This window comes from Tenrec ecaudatus, chromosome 2 (assembly GCF_050624435.1).
Source record: "Tenrec ecaudatus isolate mTenEca1 chromosome 2, mTenEca1.hap1, whole genome shotgun sequence".
NCBI lineage: Eukaryota > Metazoa > Chordata > Mammalia > Afrosoricida > Tenrecidae > Tenrec > Tenrec ecaudatus.
The window spans coordinates 93,636,651-93,661,721 of NC_134531.1; the positions used below are offsets into that span (position 1 = coordinate 93,636,651).

At 41.9% G+C, this 25,071-nt stretch overlaps 1 protein-coding gene across 1 annotated transcript in view; it reads right to left on the bottom strand.

Moving 5' to 3' along the window:
* KIAA0825 (KIAA0825 ortholog) overlaps positions 1 to 25,071 on the bottom strand; it is a 498,599-nt gene that overhangs the window by 298,708 nt on the left and 174,820 nt on the right. The window contains exon 13 of the mRNA XM_075541286.1: positions 16,304 to 16,443. Within this exon, the coding sequence (XP_075397401.1) occupies positions 16,304 to 16,443 (140 nt within the window). The remainder of the gene's footprint in view (positions 1 to 16,303; positions 16,444 to 25,071) is intronic.

The window sequence follows — 25,071 nt, forward strand, 5'->3', positions numbered from 1 at the left end:
AGCATGTAATAAGACAAGTAAAAGGGAAAAAAGGCTCAAAAATTAATGCCTGGGAAAGAGAATGAGATATCACAAGAGAATTGTTTTTTAAAACGCACTAAGTTTAAGTGCCATGACCTAGTTTGCTACAATAAATAACAGGAAAAATTAAACACCCCAAAACCTGATTTGGAAAGGATTATTGTAATCTTACAGTGTGTGGTAAAAAAGACATTTAACAAATATAAAGACCTGACATTCGTTTACAAGCTTGTTATTATCAATATAAGTTTGTGTGCTTTTTTTCTTTCAAATTGGTCTGATTTGGGGCAATATTTAAATCAGAGAAATAGAAATCTTATTAAATGAAAATTAAAAATGTAAAGGAAAAACCTTTTGTTTTTGTTTCCCCTTCCCAGAGTTCCTTTTCCCCAAGTTTTTTCTTGGAATTAACTTCCTGCTTCTTATAAAGAAAAAGAAAATCCTCTTCACAAATAGGTATTTGTGTCTTCTTTCATGTTTCTTCAGTACCCAGAGAGACAAACAACATCAAATCCTACCTCTTGAATACTCATGGACCCTAATACAGGGCTATGGTTATACAGAGATGACAACAGATGCTTCCTGAATGTCTACGATGGCCCAAGCATTACTCAGAGATTTACATACATTTTCTCATACATATTGACCCTTACAAAAACACTGAGATGAATATTATTTCCATTTTCTTTCTTTCTTTGTTTCTTTAATAAAGAAGCTGAATGCTAAAGAGGCTTACATTTAATGAATAAAGACAAAAGTACTTTATGATTCATCAAGAAAATAGATTCAAGGGAGTAGAGACTTATAACTGGACAGTTGATTCTAATTCTATGAAGACTGATAATGTCTACATATCATGTATAAGTAATTCCATATGCCTAAAAATTATTTTGTATTACCTTTAGATTTATAGATGTAGACAAACAGTTCTCTTTAGAACACGGTTTTGCTAGTCTAAACCTGTTCTGTGAAGTTTTCTCCACCAAGAGGCAGCTTTTTAAAATGCAGGATTCACAAAGGGTGTTACCGAGTACGATGATAATGGGTAACACATATGTTTGGAAAATGTTGGCTTCAACAATATTAAACACATTTGTTTTCTGTAAGAATTCTCAGAGTTTTAAATTATTTACGAATCCCGTGATTCTCCACGACGGGAGTTTAGTGTTTCTAAATTTTTTGACCTTGAAACTCCTTCCCATCATTGTATCCGGCAGAACGAATGTTCTATTAGAAGAAATTCAGAGATTGTGGCTCTAATGCTTACAAATGTATTTTCAATGAACCTGAAACCCTCTCAGTTTGTTAATGAAAGCAAGCAAGGCCATGGAAAAGGAAGCAAGGTTGACGCACAAATGGTTGTGCTGCACAATGAGGCGGCCACGTGGAAGAGAAATGCACACTAATCAGCTCCCCAAAGTTTGACTTAATTTTAATAGGTGACTTGCTTGGGGCACATTTTGAATGGAACTCTGTCTCCCCCTCTGGCTACGGGAACGGGTTGTTACCATTTGGAAGGGGTAGTCTTCATTATGCTAGTGGGTACAGATTTGTATATGGTGCATTTTGAGCCAATCTTTTTTTTTTTAGATATTAAAAGACATTAAAGAAGCTAGCAGAAGAGGGACAACCAAAGACTCATACAAACCACATGAAGACATACCAGAGGCAGAAGCTCATGAAAGAGGATTTTCTGCCAGAGCCAATGCAGAGAGAAAGTGTTCCCCTGGAGCTGGCATCCTGAATTCAGACTTTGAGCATCCTTATCTCTGAGAAAATACATTTCTGTTTGTTAAAACTGTTGTCACTCAACCTGTGGGTCCTAGTTCTACTTTATTAGCCAATTGAAATAAAAAGGATACTATGCAAAAGAGACTCAGAAAGGGATTTCATTACTTGTGCAGACAAGATCTCATAACCATAATTCCACATGCTCTCTGAATCGAGTACCTGCGTCTATTACTGTTTTAAGACTTCTAGGATTCTGTCTTCTACTTGCTCATTGCCTCCATCTAATCCATCTCCCTCAATAAATGGAGGACTCATTGGTGAGTTACACCCTCCCAACATGTGCCCCCAGCCCCCCCCACCCCCCACCATGTTCTTTAGACAGACCTGTTGCTTGAAAAATGGGCTACAGGGGGAGAACAGTAGGTCAGATAACTGTGGTCCCTTCCAGCGGCTTTTCAGGCCAGAGTGAGTTGGGCAACACTGATCCACGAACCTTGAATGCCCTCAGACCCTATGGAAACCGAGAGAAACCTGGGGGCATTTTTTGTAGAAGGGTTTTGGGATGGAAATTTGATGACCAGGATTCTAATGATAATCATAAAGGGGGAAGTTGATCTCAGAGTCTCAAAATCACCTGCTTAAAGTGTTTTCTTATAGCAGCCCTGGAGAACTAAGCAAGGGAACAAAGAAGGATTGGATTTAGGAGTGGACATTGGCAAGCATAACAAAGCACAGTGATGACAGGGCTTTGAGAATGCTGACTTCTACAGCCACAGATTAGAGTAAGGTCCGACTGTTAAGAAACACAATAATGTGTGTCTGGCAGATACCCTGCAGGGAAGTCAATACATACTTGGTCAATAACAAAATCAATATTTATGCAATAACTGTTCAGTGAATGGATCCCCAAAGCATCTGAGACAATGGCGACCTACATTCTTTTTGAAAACTTTTGTGGTAGGATACCTACTGCCTTTCCAGGTCGCTGTACCTACTGCTCAACTTATCAGGAAGTTTTGCTCTTAAAACCATATGTTGTTGTTGTTGTTAGGTGTTACCCAGTCAGTTCATAGGCACAGCACCCTCTGGACACTGGAGCACAACAGCACGGAGTCCTGCGCCATCTTCCCATGGTTCTCATTTTTGAGTCCGTGTACAGAAACACCGGGTTGAGCCATCTTGTCAAGGGTCTTCCTCTCTTTTTTATACCCAGAGAGATTTGTCTGTTCTTGTGGGAGGTCAAGGTACTTTGCGTATTCTTCAGCACCATAATTCAAATGCATTGATTCTTCTTCAGTCTTCATTATTCAATATCCAACTTTCTGAAGCATATGAGGCAACCAAAAATACCATGGCTTGGGTCAGGTGCACCTTGGTCCTCAAAGTAACATGCTTGTTTTTATAACACTCCAAAGAGGTCTTTTTTTTTCCCCCAAAGAGGTCTTTTGCAGCAAATTTACCCAATGTAGTGTATCTTTTGATTTCTTGACTGTTGCTTCCATAAGCATTAATTGTGGATCCAAGGAAGACAAAATTCTGGACAACTTTAAACTCTTCTCTATTTATCATGATGTTTGTTAACTATTGGTTCAATTGTGAAGATTTTGACTTTCTTTTCATTGAATTGTAATCTACACTGTAGATGGCAATCCTTGATCTGCATCAGCAAGTGTTCCAAGCCTCCTCACTTTCAGCAATCAAAGTTGTGTCATCTCCATATTGCAAGTTGTTAATAAGCCTTCCTCCAATCTTGACACCACCTTCTTCTTCATATAATCTAGCTTATCTATTTATTTGTTCAGCATTAGATTTAGTAAGGATGATGAGAAGATACAACTCTGACATAAATCATTTTTTATCTTAAACCGTGAAATATTCCCTTGTTCTAATCACACAATTGGCTCTTGACCCATATACAGGTTTCACATGAGCACAATTAAGTATTCTACAATTCTCACTCTTCTCGAGGATATCCACAGTTAGGTAACATCCACACAGTCGAATGCCTTGGATGGCCAATAAAACACACGTAAAAATCTTTCTGATAGTCTCTGCTTTCAGCCATGATCCATCTGACATCAGCAATAATATTCCTTGTTCGGTGTTCTCTTTAGAATCCAGCACGAGCTTGGCTGTACTGCTACAACCATTGTTGAATGATCATCAGCAAAATTTTACTTGCATGTGATAGCAAAGATTTGTCATATAATTTGCAGATTCTGTTGGGTAACTTTTCTGTGGAATAGGTATAAAGGATTATTCCAGGCAGTTGGCCAAGTTAGTTGTCTTCTAACTTTCCTGGCATAGATGAATGAGTGCTTCAAGTGCTTAATTCGCTTGTTGAAATATTTTCGTTGGTATTCCATCAATTCCTGGACCCTTGTTTTTGGCTACTGATTTCAGTGCAGCAAGACTTCTTTCTTCATCACCATGGGTTCTGGATTGCATGCTACCTCTTGAAATGGCTGAGTGCTGCCTAGTTCTTTTTGATACAGGGACTCTGGGTATTCTTTCCAGCCTCGTTCGTCATGTAATATTCTATCCAGAGAATCTTTGAATATTTCAACTCAAGGTTTGAATTTTTCTTTTGTTTTTTCGGTGTAAGAAATGTTGAGCACGTTCTTCCTTCGTGTGTTCATTGTAATATTTTCATTTATCTTTTTGAGCTGCCCTTCAAAGTTTTCTGTTCAACAATTTTACTTCTGTATTTCTTCCATCTTCCTTAGCTATTCAACAATTAAGAGCAAGAGTCAGAGTCTTTTCTGACATCCATTTTTGTGTTATTGTTCTTTCACCTCTTTTTAATGACCTTTTTCTTTTGTCAATGAATGATGCTCTTGATATCCTATCACAACTCTTTAGGTCTTCTCTCATTAGAGTTCAACATGTCAAATTTGTTTCAAGGTGTCCTTGAGATTCAAGGGATATAGACGCAAGGTTGTATTTTGGCTCCCGTGAACGTGTTTTAATTTTCCTCAACTTCAACCTGAATTTATATATGAGCAATTTATGGTCTGTTCCACAGTTGGTTGCTAGACTCATTTTAACCGATATTTGTGAGCTTATTTTTGATCTCTTCCCACAGATGCAGTCAATTTGATAAAAGACAGAGCCATCTGTTCCCATAATGATGACAGCCCTATGAGGAAGTTCTTTTTTGTCCTACATGGTTCTTACAAATAGGAATTGACACAACAGCACACCAGCACAATCTTTATAAATGCGGATTGCCAGTTATCTCTTTTATTTTTTTAATACTTTTATTGGGGACTCTTAAATCTCTTATCATAATTCATGCATTCATTCAGTGTGTCAAGCACATTTGCACATATGCTGCCATCATCATTTTCAAAGCATTCTCTTCCCATTTGAGCCCTGATATCAGCTCCCCATTTCTTCCCCCTCCCTCCCCTACCCTCCCTCACAAACCCTTGATAAGTCATAGATTATTATTTACATATCTTACATCATTCTCCGTCATCCCTCACCCACCTTTCCATTATTATTATTCGTCCCCCTGGGAGGGGGTTCTAGATTGATCCATGTGAACCGTTCCCCCTTTCTCCCCCCATGCTCCCCTACTCCTGCTGGTATCTGTATTCTCATTGTTGCCCCTGAGAGGTCTGCCTATCCTGGATTCCCTGTGTTGCAGGCTCTTGTCTGTAGCAGAGTACATGCTCTGGTCTAATCCAATTTGTAAAGCTGAATTGAGGGCATGATAGTGGGGTGAAGGAAGCACCAAAGAGCTAGAGGAAAGTTGTGTGTTTCATTGGTCCTATACTGCACCCTGCCTGGGTCATCTCTTCCCTGTGACCCCTCTGTTAGAGGATGTCCAATTGTCTACAGATGGGCATTGGCTCTCTGCTCCATGCCCCTCTACCCCACCCCCACCCCCCGGCCATTCACCTTGGGTATTGTTTTGTTCTGAGTCTTAGATGCCTGATACCTGATCCCACTGACACCTCATGATCACACAGGCTGGTGTGCTTCTGTGGGCTTTGTTGCTTCTCAGGTAAATGGCTGCTTGTTTATCTTTAAGACCCCAGTTACTATATCTTTTGGTAGCCAGGCACCATCAGTTTTCTTCACCACATTTGCTTATGTACTCATTTTGTCTTCAGTGATTGTGTTGGGAAGGTGAGCATCACAGAATGCTGGATTGTTAGAATAAAGTGTTCTTGTGTTAAAGGAGAACTTGAGTTTAGGCCCAATGTCCAACTGCAACCTTAATTCTTAACATATAGATATGAGTACATAGTTCTATTCCCGTCTCATTATATATCTCTATATCTATATATACACAAACATATGCACATGCCTGTATTTAGGCCTCTATAAATGTCCTTTGTTTCCTGGTTCCTTCCCCTATTTCCTTTTACTTTCCTCTTGTCCCACCATCATGCTCAGCCTTCATTCAGGTTTAGTCATTCCTTGCTTAATTAATCCCCAAGTTATTTCTTACTTAGAGGTCCTTGGTGGTTTCAGTCCACCAGCTTTGGATTAGAAGTCAAGTGTTATACCATTTTGCCACCAATGCTCATTTCAATGATTGTTGGGGAGCAAGAATGCAAGTTTTCTGACTGACACATAACCTACAGGCAAGATCCAACTTCTTGACTTCCCAAGGATCTCTATTTGCACAAATGAATAGCTTTTAAAAACTATATATAAATATATTTAAACAGCACATAAGGTTGCTATGAGTCAGAGTTGATTCCATGTTTACAGATTTTCACTTTTGTTTTGTGTGATTTATCCAGCTGCTTTACTTTTCTTTTTTCTCTGTGCACTCTAGAAGAAGGGCTGCGTATCTTTCTAGATGCTGTTCCATTGGAGATCTTTACTTGGCATGTATACTTTTATATTTCACAGGTGATGGGTTTAAAACACACCTACATGATATGGTCTCATTAACACAGTGAATCCTATTCCCAAATGAGATTACAGCCACAAGTATAGGAGTTAAGGATTTATAACGCATGTGTGGGTACACATCACTCCATAACAGCTTGTACGTAAAAGTAGAATTCAACTCTTCAGAGTAATCATTCTTTATCATTAGTCTGTTTTATAAAAAACATTGTATGGCATTTATATATGCTTACTTATATAAGTTCTTTCTTTTCCCTGCTTGACTGAGCAGTACATTTCCAGAACATAAGCTGTTTGAAGGCAAGTTGATATGTTTCATTTGCCATGGTATTTGAAGCCTATTATTATAGTGCTTAAGACATAAGATGTCTATTACATATTAATTGAATAAATAACTTGTGTACAAAATAAAATCATTGGATATTTTTAGCACTCATTTAGAAAAAATTTATTTCTTGTTTCATGAAGAATCACCTCCACAAACTCTCATGTTTTCAGTTCAGAATTCATTTAAAAACAATATACTTTCAGAAAATATGGTTCCTTGTTCTTCTAACAAGCACCACTTAATACATCAAGTGGGCAATTCATTCAATTTCTTGTGTGTCAGTTTCCTCATTTGCAAACTGGTTCTAATAGTCCAAGGATCATAAATGAAAAAATATGTTAAATCATTCCAAGTTGCTTAGGAAAAAGATGCTACATAAATTCAGGATAATTGAATCACTTGGAATATAATGTCCAATCATTTATATGCTAATTCTCAAAGCCTATTAGCTATTAAAGAAGACACATGTTTCTATCATCATATTAGACATTTTCTATGTGCCATGAAGAAATAGTATATAAAATATTTCAGCCATTATCAAACCAGATGAAATATGCTTCTGTGTAAGGGAAATATCATAGCCAATTTCATACTCCCAACTGTTTGTAAATGTCCTCAAGGATTATTGTAATGGAAAAAATGGGCATACTTCTTTGGCCCAATTCTCATCTTCACACACATGAAGTTTACTAGGTAGAGGAAACTCCACCTTTGGAAACAATTCTTTTAAGTCAAATCTATGCTTCGATGGAGTGGGGAACTACTGAGCGGGAGAAAGAGAGGCCATTGCATATAGGGCTCAGGAATAGGAGAGAGGGGAAAATGCATTTTCTAAGCATTCAATATAAAAGACAGAAAGAAGTCTAATATAAATAAATACCTAGTAAGTAGTGAGCAATGTCCTAGGTGCTTTGTGTTCATTTATTCTTTTTAAACCTCTAAATAAGAAAAAGAATCTTTATTGTGGAAATTTAATTGGTCTTCATCCATTCATCCACCCATCTCTCCATTCATTCACTCAAAAAATACTTCTGAAACATGTTCCCAAGTCCTGTGTGCTCACTACCAGTCTGAAGTGCCTTGAGCAAGGTCAGATGCTGGAGATACGAGGGGGAACCCCCCAAAACCTGAGATCTGTCCCCCCAAAAAAGCTATGTATTTAATTTTTTTTTTTTTTTACAAAACAAGCTTGTCACCTTCAAAGTACTTTCCATTACACTTAGTACATCTGTCAAATCCGCGATTCCATTCTTGGAGACATTTTTCAAACTCGTCTGTTTGGATAACTGAGCACCCCCCTCGTTTTTTTCCTTGACCTCTTCTACTTCACTAAATCACTGTCTTTTCTCGTCCCTCAGCATTTGCAGAAAAAAAAAGAAGTTGTGTGGAGCGAGGTCAGGTGAGTAAAGGGTGAGGGGCAAGAGAGGCATGCTGTTTTTTTGTGCCACAAACTGGCGCACTGAGATGGCTGCATAAGCAGGTGCATTGTCATGGTGGCAGAACCAGTTCCCTGTCTGCCACAAACCAGGCCTTTTTGGTTGCACGCTGTTATGTAATCTTTTCAGATTAACAGTCTGGCATGGTGGAATGAACTCGAAATGCATTATGAGTCAACATTTTCGTCCATTTGGGAAATTGACAGATGTCCAGAATGAGGTTTGCCATCAATCAACATTTCACCTTTTTTGAAGCAAGAAAACAACTTGTACACTTGGGTTTTCCCCACAGTGCCATCATTGGAAGCTGTGTTCGACATCACAACAGTTTCTGCAGCATTTTTCCCAAACAGGAAACAAAATTTCACAGCTACACCCTGCTCTTTTCAATTTGCCATCACAATAAATGATGTTCAAGTGAAACAGCTCTTATAAAAAAAATTCATTGTGACCAGAGAAGCTTTCTAGGTGACACCACAAGGTGCACTAACTCAGAGCAAGTTGCTTGATGCTTGCCTAGCAGGAAAAGTGGGTACTATGAAAACTCCGCCTAGCAGATCTTATCCCGTTGTTTTTGGGGACCTCTCATATATTGGAGAGCAAAGCAAATGTTGCTCCTGCCCTCCTAGAACTTGCAGTGGCCAAGACAAACATTATTGGGCCCATGGAGACAAGCGACACAAAAGAAAGGCCAGTCCAGGGGACTAGAGGATTACTTTCCTAGGAAGTCATAGTTACCCTGAAAGATGAGTAAATTTTGCTAGGCAAACAGTGGTGGTTGGGGAGGGGGGAGGAAGGGTGAGTATTTAAGGAAAATGTTTTAGTTATCAAATTCTGTTAAAACAGGAATACCCTAAAATGTGTGGATCTGTCTAACAAACAAATTTATTTTCTCACAGTGTAGGAACCTAGAAGTCTGAATTCAAGGTGCAAACATTAGGGTCTAGGTTCCCAAACTTATTTGGTCAACCATGCTTTTTAGAAAAAAATTGCTCAGTGCCCTGCAGTAATTAAAAAAAATGTTGTACTTACCCATAATCCCAGATAAAGTGTAGGTATCTGCTTTTGCAACCCCCCCCCCCACCCCACCACCACTCCCACCCCGCCACCACCACTCCAGCACCCCTGGGTGTGGTATCACACACTTTGGGAAAAACTGTTCTGGGGGAAGGCTCTTCTTTCTATCAGCTCTAGAGGAAAGACTTGCCTCATGACAATGCACCTGCTCATTCCTTGTACATTGATAATCCTTACCCCACCCACCCTACAGCCTGATCTTGCTCCTTCTGGCTTCCGTTTCCTTCTCCAAACTCAACAACCATTGAGAAGGAACAGAGGCCAAGGCTCTTGAGGATGCCCAAAGTGCCTTTTTGAGGTGGTGTCGATTGTGAATTGTATAGCACGGAATCCTTTGTTGAAGCGTTAGGAAGAAACATCCCCTTCAGAAAGTGTACAGACCTAGATGGAAGGTATGTCAAGAAACAACCACTTCACATTGTGATGGTTTGTTTCGTAAAGATTTTCTATCATTGTGTAGCAATATTTCTTGACTTGCCCTCATAAACAGGCACAGCTATAAATCCGTGGTGCACAACCTCGGCTGGAGTACCCATGCCCCCGTGTGCTAGCTGAGGCAGAGCCGGGCAAGATAAGCTGTCTGAGCTGGAAGAGGGAGAGCAGAGCGCTGGTGACAGCCAGCGCACGGTCGCCATTGGTGATGTCTTAAAGATTAACATGTTTATCCTATAAAGTGCTCAACTGCTCTCTATTTCTAGCAAGGGGACGACTTATTCAGAGTTGTATTTTAATAACATGTTTTTATATTGAATGTCCCCTTCTGTGTACTTCTCATGGGGGGAAATGGTTTAGAAGCATTTTAAAGTAAACTATGTCGCCCTTGAAACCAAGAACATGCCACAGGACAAGCCACTATAACATTATTTTGCTTTTTTACAGCAATTGTTATCTTTTCTATATCGCTTGGACTTAAAAAGTGGTCTGAGGTCCAGTGGCAGCATCTGGAACTTCACGAGAAATGCAGGATCTCAGGCCCTATTTCAGCGCTATTGAATGAGAATCTTACGTTTTAACAGACTCTCCAGGTGGTTTGGTTGTATTTTCCAGCAAGGTCCATTATATTTACTTGTCACCATCAACACTCCACCCTCACAGAGACTCAGAATACTATAAAAACTGTTTCCTGTATTTTAATAATTCACTGGTGCCCACTGATCCCTCTAGGATAGTCCCCCATCATTCTCAGATATGATCCTGGATTAGAATGGACCAGGATAAAAACAAACAAAGCCGCGTGGTTCTCTTTTTCTTACTAAGAACGCTCCAAATTCAAAGAACCAAAAACTGAACTAGTCTGAGACCTGGGTGCAGATACTGTCCCTAGCCAGAGCAGCCCATGACCCCAGCGTTAGGCAATAAAACTCAATTCAGACTCACTGCCATCAAATCAATGCTGACTCGGGCTTATGATCCCCCCTGGAATTGTGTGGCACTGCAGGTGGTAAGGGCTCTGTGGTTCTCGGACTCTGTGTGGGTATAGTGATTGAAACTACTGTCTCTAGAAGCCAACTGCTTGGGATTCATTTCTGCTATGCCGCTTCCAGTACACGGCATTAGACAAGTTATTGATGTCTCTTTGTCTAAGTTTCCTCATTTGTCACCTGGAGATAATTCATTGCACCTACCACACAGAGCTGTTGTGAAGATGAAATGGGTGGAAAAATACTTAGAGCACTTCCAAAACTCAAAATCCAGACTCGCCGCCATTAGGTGGCTGCCGACTCACAGGGCCCCTTAGGACAGGGTGGAGCTGCCCCCGTAGGTTTGGGAGTCCTGGTGGTTTCGAACTGCTGATCTTGAGGTAAATGGCACAACACATTGGCTAGAGAGTAGTGGTTGTTATTTACAACTAAATTTTACCAACTGCCAAGAAATTCCACTGGGACTCATTCTTGTGGCAATGGGCAAAGAAGAAAGAATGCTTATCATACTTCATTCAAATGCCATTAGCAGAAAAAGGCCACCAGCTGACAGTGGGAAATTGCCAACTATGTGTTCCTTTGATGTCACATGTAAGAAGGCAACTGGTAAGCCCATGTGGACCACACTGAGGTAATTTTTTTTTAAAAACAAAAACAGAAAAACAGCTGTCTTAGTTTTGAAAAATCAATAAATAGTGTTTCATAATTTTTAAATCTTCTGAAAACATTTTTTTTCCTTCTAGGTTTAAGATGGCCTAACTTTAAATGAAACCAACAAACAATACTTCTGATACCTAGTAAACTTTATTTAAAAAGTTATAACCCGTGTGAAATTCGTTTGGTTTTCTTCAAATTTTAACCATGTAATTTTTCCTTCAACATGCAATATATTTTATGCATGCTAAAAACATGACAAACTTTCACTTCCCAGGAGTTCGCAGTCTGTAAAGCATACATGTGAGTTAGAAATTCCTGTTCCTCTGTCTACATGTTTTTGCTGTTGCATGATCCTCAGTGAAGATGCAGCTTAGGCTGCAAGATTTCTATATCAATCTGAGCTCTGTGACTCCATTAAAAATAAACAAAATTCCAATGACAGATTTTTCCAACGCAAAAGCAAAAGTTGCAGCCATTTATCTCACTATAAGCTAAACTCCATGTGTTTTAGGTGTTTACAGGCTATGGCTGTTAGCAGGAAAAACTGTATTTAGCAGAACTCAACAATTGATTACTGAATGAAGAAACCCTTATTTTAAAACAAAAACACACACACTTAGCATCTTTGTATTCTTATTCCAGATCCATGGGAGCATGAAGTTAAATTTTAGCAATGAAACCAAAAAGACATTATTTTGAAAAAAAACCCTCTTATTATTATAAAGGAAACTCTCCCATGAAAAATTGATAATGTTGTTCAAAATACCTAATTCTGTGTATTATATTTTGAAATTTTACTTCCCTAAAAATCGTATCAAAGTTCTAAATTACCAAATAGCTTTAAATATATACACTCTTGAGACTTTTAAACAAAGAAAAGAAAATCTGAACAAGACAATCGTATAAGTTTATTATGTACCCACTGATTTCCATTTTAGTGCAGCTAATGAAATTCCATGAGTATATTGTCTCTAACTTATAGTGACAAGACCCCTACAGGAACTTAATAGGTTGGTCAATCAATGGATTAATAAGTTCTGTCAGTTCATCTTTGCAGTAATTGAAGTAGCTAGTAAAATTCAATATGAGACAATACTAGAGCAGATACGTAACCCTCATGCAACACTTGAAAGTCTTTGTGAAAATGACGAGTAATGGAGCCGGCGAGGTAAACATACCTCTGCATTCTGTAAGAACCACAAGTGATGGTACCTTTGATAACTGTTAAATCTCTCAAAAACAACATAGCAAAAATGGATGTGATATTATTGATAAGTAAATGTACACCTCGGTTTTGAGACACTTGGTTAATTATTCATAACTATAATTGTTCTTCCTGTTCTTACGTGGCTTTATTGTTTAGTCAGGTTTGATCTGAATTGATTTTCCAGACCGGTCTGTATAACTCCAGCAAGCAGAGATCATTTCTCGTTTAAGCTCATGCCCTTGACGTTCAAGGATTCTAGCAGCGCAGCTCTCCGAGCTGTGTGAGATCAGTCCATGTCACTCAGACACCTAACCTGAAAGCTTGGCCTCTGTAAAGTTTTCCAAGAACTCTTTTCCTGCTTTGAAGACTTGTTAGCTGATCACTAGAGACAAGACTTTTTTCTAGGTACAAGGCAGTGCCGTAGGTTGAAGAATATTTTAAAAACTACATTAGAACCCCAACGACCTAGCTAGGAAGATAAGTTACATGATGTGCACCAAAGTGCACTGGCTGATCCCACCTGAGATTGAACACACAACAGCTCCCTCCACCCTGCCCTCCCAGCACCATCAACACCACATTCTAATCTGCATGAGTATTTGCATAAGAAAGACAGGACAGAAAACTCTAGCTGGGTTCAGAAGCCATTTGTCAAGCAACTTTACCTTAAACCTCAATGCCCTTTTCTGGAACATGAGATAACAACAGTATGCACTTTTGACGGTTATATTAAGGGTCAAACAAATTCATAAAGTGCCAAGTGCTGAGCACTTACTAAAGTAAACCATAAATGCTGGCTATTTGAAGTAGTACTTCTCACTGCCATTGAGTGGATTCCAACTCACAGGGACCCTACAGGACACAGTAGAACTGCCCCTGCGGGGTCCCACAACTAGCTGTGTACGGGGGTGGAAAGTGATGCCTTTCTCCCGAGCAGCGGTTTAGTGGTTTCTAACTAATACACTTGCTTGTGCTTAGCAGCCCAGCACATCACCCCTAGGCCACCAGCTATCCTGCATTCTCACCCTAGGAGAGTGCATTTACAGCCTGCAGCTAACAGGTCTGCTTACCCAGTGAGTCTGTGAGGTTTGCAGCCCAAATCCTTACTGCTTAGGGTAAAGGGCAGAGATACAGTTTAGGAAAATGAAAACTCTAGCACTGCTGTCTAGAGCACACAGTGTAGCTGCAGCTCTGTGGCCTGAGGGAGTTGTAGTGAACTGTGGCACCATCAGTTTTATGGCTGTGAGAGCAATAGTCTCACAAAGGGCTCATGGAGAGACATCTTCCTTAAATGACTTTTGGGACATAAACATCAAGGTGGATGGGGCTGAAGACAAATGCGTGAATAAGCAAATGTGATGAAGAAAGCTGATGGTGCCCGGCTATCAAAAGATATAGCATCTGGGGTCTTCAAGGCTTGAAGGTAAACAAGCAGCCATCTAGCTCAGAAGCAACAAAACCCACATGGAAGAAGCACACCAGCCTGTGTGATCACGAGGTGTTGAAGGGATCAGGCATCACTGTACATGAGTGGGAGCACAGAGTGGGGGCCCAAAGCCCATCTGTAGGCAACTGGACATCCCCTTATGGAAGGGTATCAGGGGGTAGACTAACCAGTCAGGGTACAGTGTAGGAATGATGAAACATACAACTTTCCTCTAATTCCTAAATGTGTCCTCCCCCATGTCCCCCACTATCATGATCCGATTCTACCTTTCAAATCTGGCTAGACCAGAGTATGTACACTGGTACATATAGGAACTGGAAACACAGGGAATTCAGGATGATGATCCCTTCAGGACCAGTGGCGAGAGTGGCGATACCGGGAGGGTGGAGGGAGGGTGGGGTAGAAAGAGGGAACCAATTATAGGGATTTACATATAACCTCCTCCCTGGGGGACAGACAACAGAAAAGGGGATGAAGGAAGACGTCAGACAGTGTAAGATATGACAAAATAATAATTTATAAATTATCAAGGGTTCATGAGGGAGTGGGAAGTGGGGAGGGAGCGGAGACAATGAGAAGCTGATGCCAGGAGCTTACATGGAGAGCAAATGTTTTGAGAATGAGGAGGGTAATGAAGGTACAAATGTGCTTTATACAATTGATGTATGTATGGATTGTGATAAGAGTTGTATGAGCCCCTAATAAAACGATAAAAAAAAAGGTGGATGGGGTCTGGAGAACCAGTTGTCAGCAAGAGAGAAACACCAAGAAATTCCCATAAATCACTGGAGTGATGTTGATGGGGAATACTCTGAACCAGTGGTTCTCAACCTTCCTAATGCTGCGACCCTTTAATACAGTTCCTCATGTTGTGGTGACCCCCAACCATAAAATTATTTTCATTTCTACTTTATAACTGTAATTTTGCTGGGTGACCCCTGGGAAAGGGTCGTTTGACCCCCAAAGGGGTCGCGATCCACAGGTTGAGAACCTCTGCTAACTGCTTTTCGACCACCACAGGCTGGTGGTGCTGCTGAGGTTGGCCTCAGTCATGTACATGTAGAGCAACAACAAAGGCGGATGTGCTGAGTGCAAATTGGGGACGCTGATACTGGGCACTGTGGGGTCCCGGAGAGGAAGAGCACAGTTGAGCTGGAGCGATCAAGCATCTGGAACATTAACTGGTCCCGCAGACTGTGAAAGACAGCCGTGTCCGGAGTGTCTTTCAAACAAGTCACCTGGGCGAGCCAAGGTGTGCAGGGAACATGTGCAAGGAGGCGTTAGTGAGAAGAGCTAAATGGGAAGTGTGTTTGCAGAGGAATCGTGGGAAAAGAGGCCGGAAAACTAGTTTGGGGTCAGATTTAAAAGATGGACGGATGTGGAGTTGACTCTGCCAATGAGGGGCACTGAAGTGGTTAAAACGATTTGGGACATGGGAAAGTGAAAGTCGGATAGGCGAAGTGTAATCTGGGAAAAACATTCCCAGCTTCACAAGTGGTAGACACGAGGGGGAAAGCCACAGTGTGCGAAACGGGAGACTTCACTGGTGAAGTGCAGGGTGCCAACTAGACCGCTTTCTGAAACAGCATCAACAGGCTCTGAGAGGGCGGTTCTCCGACCACTCACAGACGACGTCCCGGGTCGCTTCTCCGCGCCCCAGTGTGCCAGCCGCCAGCCAGGGCTTGCTTGCTGGTCAATCGCAGATGCACTTCACGAGCTACTGAAATCTCTAGTGTTCCTTGAGTACAGTCTCTGTCTTGGGGTCTAATTTGGACTTCTGCTTCGGAAATACAACTGCTTTCCTATGTTTTTCTTCTTAGGCATTTCAAGCCCTGTATTATCAATGCATTTCTATAAAATGGTAGTTGTAATAGAACAGTGTCATATAAAAATATCATTTGCCCTCGCTCAGAGACCTGGAAGAAAAATATCCATTGTAATGGGCTGGTATGGCGATCCAATATTTTCCTACTGGTAAACCCCACGGGCTGTTGCTACATGCAGATGGCTGACCTCCCTCTGCCAACAATCAAGTGGGGGGCGAAGGGGGGGGCAGCATTTCACGTGAGCTCGCACTGGGTGTTCTTATAACCACAAAATACTCACTTGAACTCTTCAGCAAGATCCGCAGTAAGAGGCCATCGTGCTGCAGAAGTGTTTCCAGAAGCAGGTTCCAATTACAACATGGCTGCGAGAAGAGCAGTTTCAACCGACCCTCGGCTGTCAGGCCTCCAGCTGACGGAGTCCTTTCCAAATGCAAGATGAAGAGGGAGTCATCAGATGAATTTATCTATGCAATGAATAGCCCTAAAGTACAGAGGCAATGCTAGCTAACTCCTTTCATTGTCAAAACCTCGCAGGCGAGGCGGGAAATGCGTTCATGCTTGCTTACTTGTGGGTTCTGCAGGCACGGAATTACACCCAATCCCCACTCGCTAAAAGCAAATGCATATTTGGTAGCCAGTCAAATTTAAAAGCAATACTAAATAGCCACGCTGATATGTCAAGGACTAGGTCTGCTGTTGTAGAGGGGAGTGGAAAGAGGAAGACTCCCAAGGAGATGCATTGACACTGTGTTTGCAACCGGGAGCTCAGGCCCCCAAACAAGTGTGAGGATTGGGAGGGCCAGGAGCACTTCCATCTGCTGTGCTAGGGGTGCTCCGGGTCAGGACTGACTCGAGGCCACCTAACAACCACCACAATATGACTACGATCGCGTCATTGAGCAAAGAAAACTCCTGCCTGCCTTTGAGTACATGTTCTTTGTTCATCCTCAAATACATAATGAGTTCCTACTATGTCTATTAACTCTTTTCATGATGTGTGGAAAGGGTACCAATGGCATTGAGTAGACTTTGTCATTTGCTATGTACTATGATTGCTGATGAAACTAAAGGGACTAAAGCTTCCGTCACGGGTTGACTGTAATCTAATTATGTAATATGTACAGTCTTAAATCAACCCGCGTTTCTCAGGATTGCTGCTAATAGTCACACTACTGCTACCTCCTGCGGTAATTATTTCATCAAAGGGAAATCAGTTCAAGGCAAATAAGCTTCTGCTTGAGAATTTACCATCAATGTTAAACAGGAAGTCAGAATCAGTTCCCTGTATCCTCAGTGCTTATTGAAACTTATTTACCACGGATTCATCATAAAATAAATAGAGATTTTTAAATGGTGAATTTTAAAATTCACGTTCCCATCTAAAAATCTCCAAGTTTAGGTTGGCTAATGGGCACTACATGGGAAATTGGCTTTAAAAAAAAAAGGCAGAAAGCGATCCAACTGAATTTGGTTACAGGCATGAAGACTCTGGGGGGGAATGGCTGCTTGGCATCCAGAGGAAAGGTGGGCACTAGCAATGATGAAGGAGAGGCCGTGTATTTCAGAGGGAAAAAACCCAGGGCAAAGGGTTTGCTGCTAAGAGATGATGAGAGACTCTGAGGCACTCTCAGATGCAATTTATGGAGTGATGAGCTATCTGCGTCCCCTGTCATCCTTTGACACCACTCCTGACAGCATCACAGTAGCAATAAGCTCTGCAGGTGTTTTAGGGATTGGTTTTCTGGAAGGAGATTGCCAGGCCTTTCTTCTGATATGTCTTGGAGCGTGGACTCTGACCACGAACCTTTTGGTCAGCAGCTGAGCATGTTAATCATTCTCCTTGCTCTGGAATGCTGGCACCCTAGTCTAAACCAGCAGCTTTCAAAGGGTGGGCCCCAAACAAACAGCATCAGCCTTCCTGAGAGCTTGTTAAAAAGGTAGATTCTTAAGCAGTATATCAGACCTACTGAATCATAAATACTGGGAGTGGACTACAGAAGGCCCCCAGGATGCTCTGGTGCATGCGGAAGTTTAAAAACCACTGTCCTACACGGTGATTTAGGAAATACAGGTATTAGATAGATCCTAGTAGTAGTGCCATCTTTCCTGCCTCTGTGCCTCTGTCCCCAGGTAGGGCTACATGTGGCTGCCACCTACATAACAGGCCCTAAAAACCCAAACCAAAGTCACTGCCATTGGGTTAACGCTGACTCAGAGCGACCTCAGAGGGCAGGGGAGAACACGGTTCACAGGAGCAGCTGACGGTTTCAAACTGCCAACCTTTTGGGTTGCAGCCCAGCGCATAACCACTGCGCCATTAGGGGCCTTAGCATCTCATAACTGCACTCAGTCTTCATTTTTCAGCAAAGCCTCACTTTCTCTTGGAAATCTTTATGGAAAGTCTCTAGCCACACTGGCGGGGCTCACAGGGAACGGAAGGGCCAATGGCACACCTGCATATTTTACTACTCTTTGCTCTGTCCCTTTCTTCCAGTGAAGTGTTCTCTCTTCACTCAGAGTCTGTCAAGAGGAGCACAGCGGCATTATACCGGAGTCCCCACCAGTGAGCTAAGTGCAGCCAGCCGACTGGCTCCTTTGCTCAGAAATGGGGACACAAAGTCTGGAAAAAACAAAATTTTGCCAAAAGGCAAAAAGTGAGAGGATTCGATGACATAAAATGAAGAAGTTTCAAAGCACCTCCTTCAGCTTAGGTTGGGAACTTTTTACAACTTCGAGATGCACAGAACTTCTTCAGCTTGTGCTTGAACTTTGAAGCAGCGCAGGTCAGTGGGACAGGTGAGCTAGAAGCACCCTTGCCCCAGGTGAGGTAGTGAAGAGGGGTGTTCCTAACTCTCAGGCTTCACAGGATTTCTGACTAAATGGTCTGAATCATGGTGCCAAGGAAGGTCCCATGATGCAAACCCTTTGGGCTAAGAACTAAAGCTGACCCTCACAATGACCATCCTCCTCTCTACCCAAAGTCCACGTGCTGCCTCCAAGTGCTTCACAGGGCTCTCTTGGGGTAGATGAAAGCAACTACTTTGTGTTCATGAAAGTAAGCTTGCTTTTTGAACATTTACTACTTTTATAGTATGTTAGAGCTGAGAGCTGATTCACAAATACACTTGAAGAACTGAAAGATTCAGGTTGGCTGAAGTATAGAATTGGGAGGAGGATCTTTGAGAGTGGGTCTTCAGAAGGAGGCTCCCCAGTCAAGGTCAGAATTTGAGACCTGTTGAGGAGGTTAAGGAAGATCATTCTCTGATTTGACTGCAGTGTGCAGAATGGGAAGAGGGTACTGTTTTTGCTCAGCCCTTTGGACATGTAATGAAACAAAACAATTTGGATGTCATTTCATACCACTGTATCTGAATACCTGGGTAAAAATAAGCTTCTCCTTTACCAGATGGGAAGCTATTCATTGAAATGTACCTAAATTCTTGGATCTTCCAATTTATCGCAGACTTTGAACCGTATAGTAGAATGATTCACGATGAGGAGAAAGAAAATATTACAAAGCTTCCTCAATCACCAAGCCCTGAGTGGTAATAAACGCATTGAGGAGTCTGTGGTAGGCATATGGAGAAGCATCTGTTCCCTCTTTCTCTGAGCTGGTAGAGTTGTGAAAGTGAGACTAGCCTCATGAAAAATGACAGAAAGGGATATTTTTATATACACACATATATATAAGTATCAAATATGTACATGTTGAATGTCACTATAGTTCAAAGACAAAAATGAAACAACCTCAAACCCCTGCCATTGAGTTGATTCCAACTCATGGTGACCCTGTAGGATAGAATAGAATTGGGTTTCCAAGGCTGCCCATCAACACAGAAGTAGGCTGTCGTAGCTCTTGCCCAGAGTGACTGGTGGGTTTGAACCACCGACGTTTGGGTTATTAGCTTCTGAGCTCTTACTCACTATGCCACTAGTTTCTCATAAACCCAATGTTGTCCTGGTTATAAAACTCACAATTCTGGGACTGGAAAGTGGGATGATTTTATGGACAAGTGGCATTAGGCTTATACTCAAATAAGTGCATTATTTCTGGGGCATAGATTGACCTAAAGAAACTTTTAAATTCATATAATAGGGAATGACACCAAAATGAGGTTTAACCCACATGGATTTATAAAACAGTTATTTTTATTGACTCATCCAAAATCTTCGCTGTTTTCAGATGTGATTATTTTATGAAAAATAAACAAGTATTTCAATTGTACATGCTACAATTTGGGTATGTATAATGTAACAGGAAGCTGGAAAAATCTTGGCTGTGTCAGTGCACTCTGGCTTGCCTTCCCACTGCCTGTTAGAGTGAGTCCTAGAGCAAAAGAAAGCTCGGTGGTAGGTTTAGCATCTGACGTAAGCAGTCTGATTGCTCAGGTCACATGACTTTGGGACCCATTGGTCCCACGACCTGGGCATCATATGGAAGATATCAAGTAGAACATTAAAACTGACTCTTAAACACACAGATTCCAGATGACAGCAGTACTGGGGTACTGTCATTTAAGATACTCACTCTGAACTAACACACTCCTTTACACTGTACAGACGAGTCTGGAAGCCTGCGAGTAGAAAAAGGAGTTGTCCTAGAAGGTGTCATGAATTACTTATGGCTTTTCCAGCCAGGGTCTTTGTAACGCTAACCAGACAAGAGGGTAGAACTATGCAGATTGAGTGTATTTCCTCTTTTCTTGATGGTTTGGGCAAGGGAAAGAGGCTGGTGGCATGATAGAGTACTGTTAACTGGGTTAACAGTGCCTGTAAAAACTTGGAGCTCTATTGCTCAAGTTTGTCATCTGAGTATAGAATGAGTCTTCTCAGGACAGGAAGTAAGAATCTCACTTCCATCAGGAAAGAAAAGTGGACTGTGGACTTTGTCCTTTGGACTCAGATCCCAGTACGCTGACCTTCTTAGAACCAGCACACAGAAAGCCGAGACACCAGAGGACCCATGGAGGAGTGACACAGGACCAGAGGTAGAGCCGGAGCAGGAGCATGTGTGGCCCATGGCAGTACAAAAGTTGCGTGTCTAGGTGCAGGAGGCTCCTTTAGGGAGTGGACTGGCTATTTGACTGGTTACTCTGGGGTCACCTCCATATGGTATCACCAGCCATGGGAGCTCCAAGAACTGCCCCGAAGAATCCCTTGAGAGTTCTGTTCAGCTACAACTATGGAACCCTTTTAATAGCCAAGGTTACTTATCCCTACTGATAGAGTACCTCATTCTTTGTCTCTCATGTCGGTGGCCTGAGGAGCCAAAAATAACCAGATAGCAGCCACAACTTTAGATTTAGTGGAATCCTACCTGTGTTCTCTAGAGGACTGCCCTCCCACCACCGATTTTGAAGTTAGCAGCCAAGTCCTTAACCTTTGTGTCACAGAAACCAGGACCTTCCATTCCTACGGAGCCTAAAGTTAAGGGGTGGAAACACGAATTCCCCATGTTGATTGCCAGGAGAAACACGGTGCACAAATGACAGGGGTAGTATCTCACTTCCTCTGACTTCCCAGGCGAAAGGGTAACCCAGCTCCACATCAGCCCAAGGTCAGTTCTCAGGGGACAGGGGCAGATGTAGCTTCACCTTCCACTGTTCTCACCAGTTTGGACACCAGCCATCTCATCCCCAGCACTCTCTCCATCTCTGACAAGTTCAATAAACCATGGCTATGGCTGCACAGAACCCACAGACCATACTCACAATGATGGAGTTTCTTAGGACAGTTGTCCTTAGTGACTGTATGTACAACAGAAATATTCACAGTCTACCCACACTCCCACCCCCTCATCCCATCCCTATTTTGAGTCATCCTCACAAGTGTTCCTATGTTTGAGGCCCTGGTTACAACCACGTTGTCAATCTATCCGATTCAGGTTCTTCCTCTTTTTTGCTGCCCCTCTACTTCCCGAGGCAAGATGCCCTTTCCAGAGATGATCTCCCCTAACAACAGGCCCAAAATATGTGCGGTAAAGTCTCGCCAGCCTTGCCTCTAAGGGGCATGCTGGTTGTACTTCTTCCAAGACACATTTGTTTGTTCTTTTGGCAGTCCATGGATACTATTTCAATATTTCTCTCCAGCGCCACGATTCAAATGAGAGAAATTAACAGGTTATAATTCAGGATACAGTTATAAAGCTCTTCTAGTGCTGCCAATAAATGCTCAGAGGGCACTCCACTCCACAATGGACCTTAGCTCTAACTCCCTGGGTCAACAAGCCAAGCTTCCCGATACATGTCTGGAGGCTTTCCACTCTGGCAGGGACCACAGAGTCAGCAGACACGTCAAAAGCAATATAACCAGGGGTTTAACCTCTTGGGGGTGGAAGTCTCAATGACTCCACAGGTAAGCAACGTAAATCAGCAGAAGTGCTGGACAAGAATGAAGGGACAGCTAGAACAGATGTTGTTTTTGTGGGTAGGTGTTATCCAGTTGATTTAGACTCATAATGACCACATGTGACAGAGTAGACCTGCCCCATTGGGTTTTTAAGGCTGTGATATTGATGGAAGTAGATCAACAGATCATTCTTCTGTGGGGCTGCAGGGTGGATTCCACCCACGAATCCTTCGCTTATCACACAAGTGCTTAACTTTTGTGTCACGAGGCCTCCATAGAATAGATTGTAGAGGAAGGGAATGATGGATCACCCTTACATACTCAAGAATAACTGCAGCAGAAAGCATTCCAGTACCCCGCCCCCCTGATCAATTCTACTACAATCACACTGTAGAAATAAAATTGTGACCAGCTATCACTTTGAAGAATCATTTATAGGACTCAGAGTGCTTAACAGAGGAAATGACTGGAGCTCAGTGGTTCAAGGGGTCGACGACTGCATATGTGGTTGATTTGCCCACAACCTCACTCTTACCACCCAGGTGCCAAGAAATAACACCCCAGAATAGTTGTCAACCAAGGGCTGATTGGAGTTGGTAAATAAACACATGACTAGTCTTACTGAATGGGCATGTACATTTTATGTGGTTCTCATAATTTCCCTAGGGAGATTAAGGCCCCAGGGAGCGGATCGCCTCTGAGAGTTAACTTGATCACACAGCTTTTACTTGTCTTTCTTGCCTTGTCTCAATTCCTCACTCCCCTCCCTGGGTTTCCTCCCCTCAGAAAATAAGCTTTTCCTTGAATTGTTGTCTCAGGGACTGCTTCACGGGAAATCCAAACTGAGACATATCTGAAGACAATTGACATATTATTTTATGAAAGTCAAGAAATCACTCCAAGCTTGTTTAGCTAATATTGTAGCTTCTTGACTTTAAACTCAAGTCATTCTGACTTCAAAACTTAGGCTCGTTTCACTATTCCATGCCCACCCCCTGCACCACCCCCAGTATCCTGATTGAGACTCGGTAGGGAGTTGGATGGGAGTACGGGGTGGGGTTGAAAGAGTATTGTCCAACATCCATGATGTTTGGCTTTATTCAACCTCCTGATTGAGAGTACCAGGTTGTTGCCTTAAAATCAAGTTTGTGGTCTCAAGGATGATTCCCAAATTGGAGCCATGTTATTCAAGGTATCTAGGGACTGATTTTGACCAGATGATTCCTGGCATGGGTTACTGGGCCAAATTTATACCAGAGACCATAGTTACATGATATAAAACAAAGGCTAGGGCATAACTAAAGAGAAACTGAGGGGAAAATCCTTAAAGTGGAGGTGGGGGGGATCAGAGAAGTCCTCATATTACTCTACTATATTTAGCTTTCTGAAACTGACCCTTCAAAAATAGTTCTAGAGAAATCAGTAAAGACACATATTTCACACAGTTTTGTGATCCATCCCTAAGAAGGCAATTTTAATACCTGAGAAAGGAAGTTGAGGAGGAAAATAAATAAAAAATATTTTCTTCACCACTTAACTAAGAGTACAAAAATGTGTGCATTGAGAACATTTAAAATGTTTGCCTGTATCTCATGCTTCATAATAAGATGATAGCCAAATCGCTATCATCTTCATAAGTGATTGAATAAATAGAGATCAGAAACAGTTGATTCAATAGAGACTAGAAACAGCTATGAGCACTCATATACAGAATTTGCCTTGATTGTTAATAACTTGCCCAATAAAATTGATTACAACTCAAAAAGTAAAAGTGTCTAATTTTTCTGTGTTGGTTATATCATCAGTGCCAAGTGTACAACTTAGGAGATAGATTTTTAACCTTTGTGGGTCTGTACCCACTTGTTTCTTTTATTTGATTCATCTTTTTCACGTATGGTGATTCTATGTCCTCCACAAACTACCTGATAACAGTATCTCAAACTTGTGGCTCTAGCTCTGCATTTAAATGTTATACAATATTACCTCATATGTGTGTGTAATTTAATATTCTAAAATTACGATTACATTCCAGCCATTAGGTTGGGGCATCACTCAGTCACACTTTTTGAGAAACAAAATTAGCCTTCTGAGCCAAGGCCAACAAATCTTCTGAGTCCCTGTTTACCAGTCAACACCATCACAGAAACCTTAGAGAGCATTCTGCTCAGGAAAGCTATTCCCCAAAGCGGGGACTCAAAGAGAAGACACTTAATTACACTTGGACCTTTCAACAGCGTATGGATTGAATTACATCACTTAAAAACGATATGTTGGCTTTCTATACTCCAATACCTGTCCATGTGATCTCATTTAGCTAGGAAGTATTTGCAGGTGTAATCAGTTGTTAGCATGAGGGCATACTAGAATATGGTGGGTCCTAACCCCGTGTGACTGGTGTGACCACAGAGAGACACACAGTGTGGAAAGCATCACGTGAAGACAGACACAGGGGAAAGATCGCCTGTGTAGACGAAGGCAGGGAATGGAGCTGTGCTTCTTACTACAAGCCAAGCGACTCCCGGGGCCATCAGATGCTGCACCAACTTGGGAAGGGCCTGTCCCGAGAGTCTTTGGAGAGAAAAAATGACCCTGGCAGTAAGTACCCCAAACTCAGATTTCTAGCCTCCGGAATTGAGAGAGGACACATTTCTGCTGTTTGATGCCACCGCATTCGTGAGCCCAGCCTCACAAAGGTTAAAA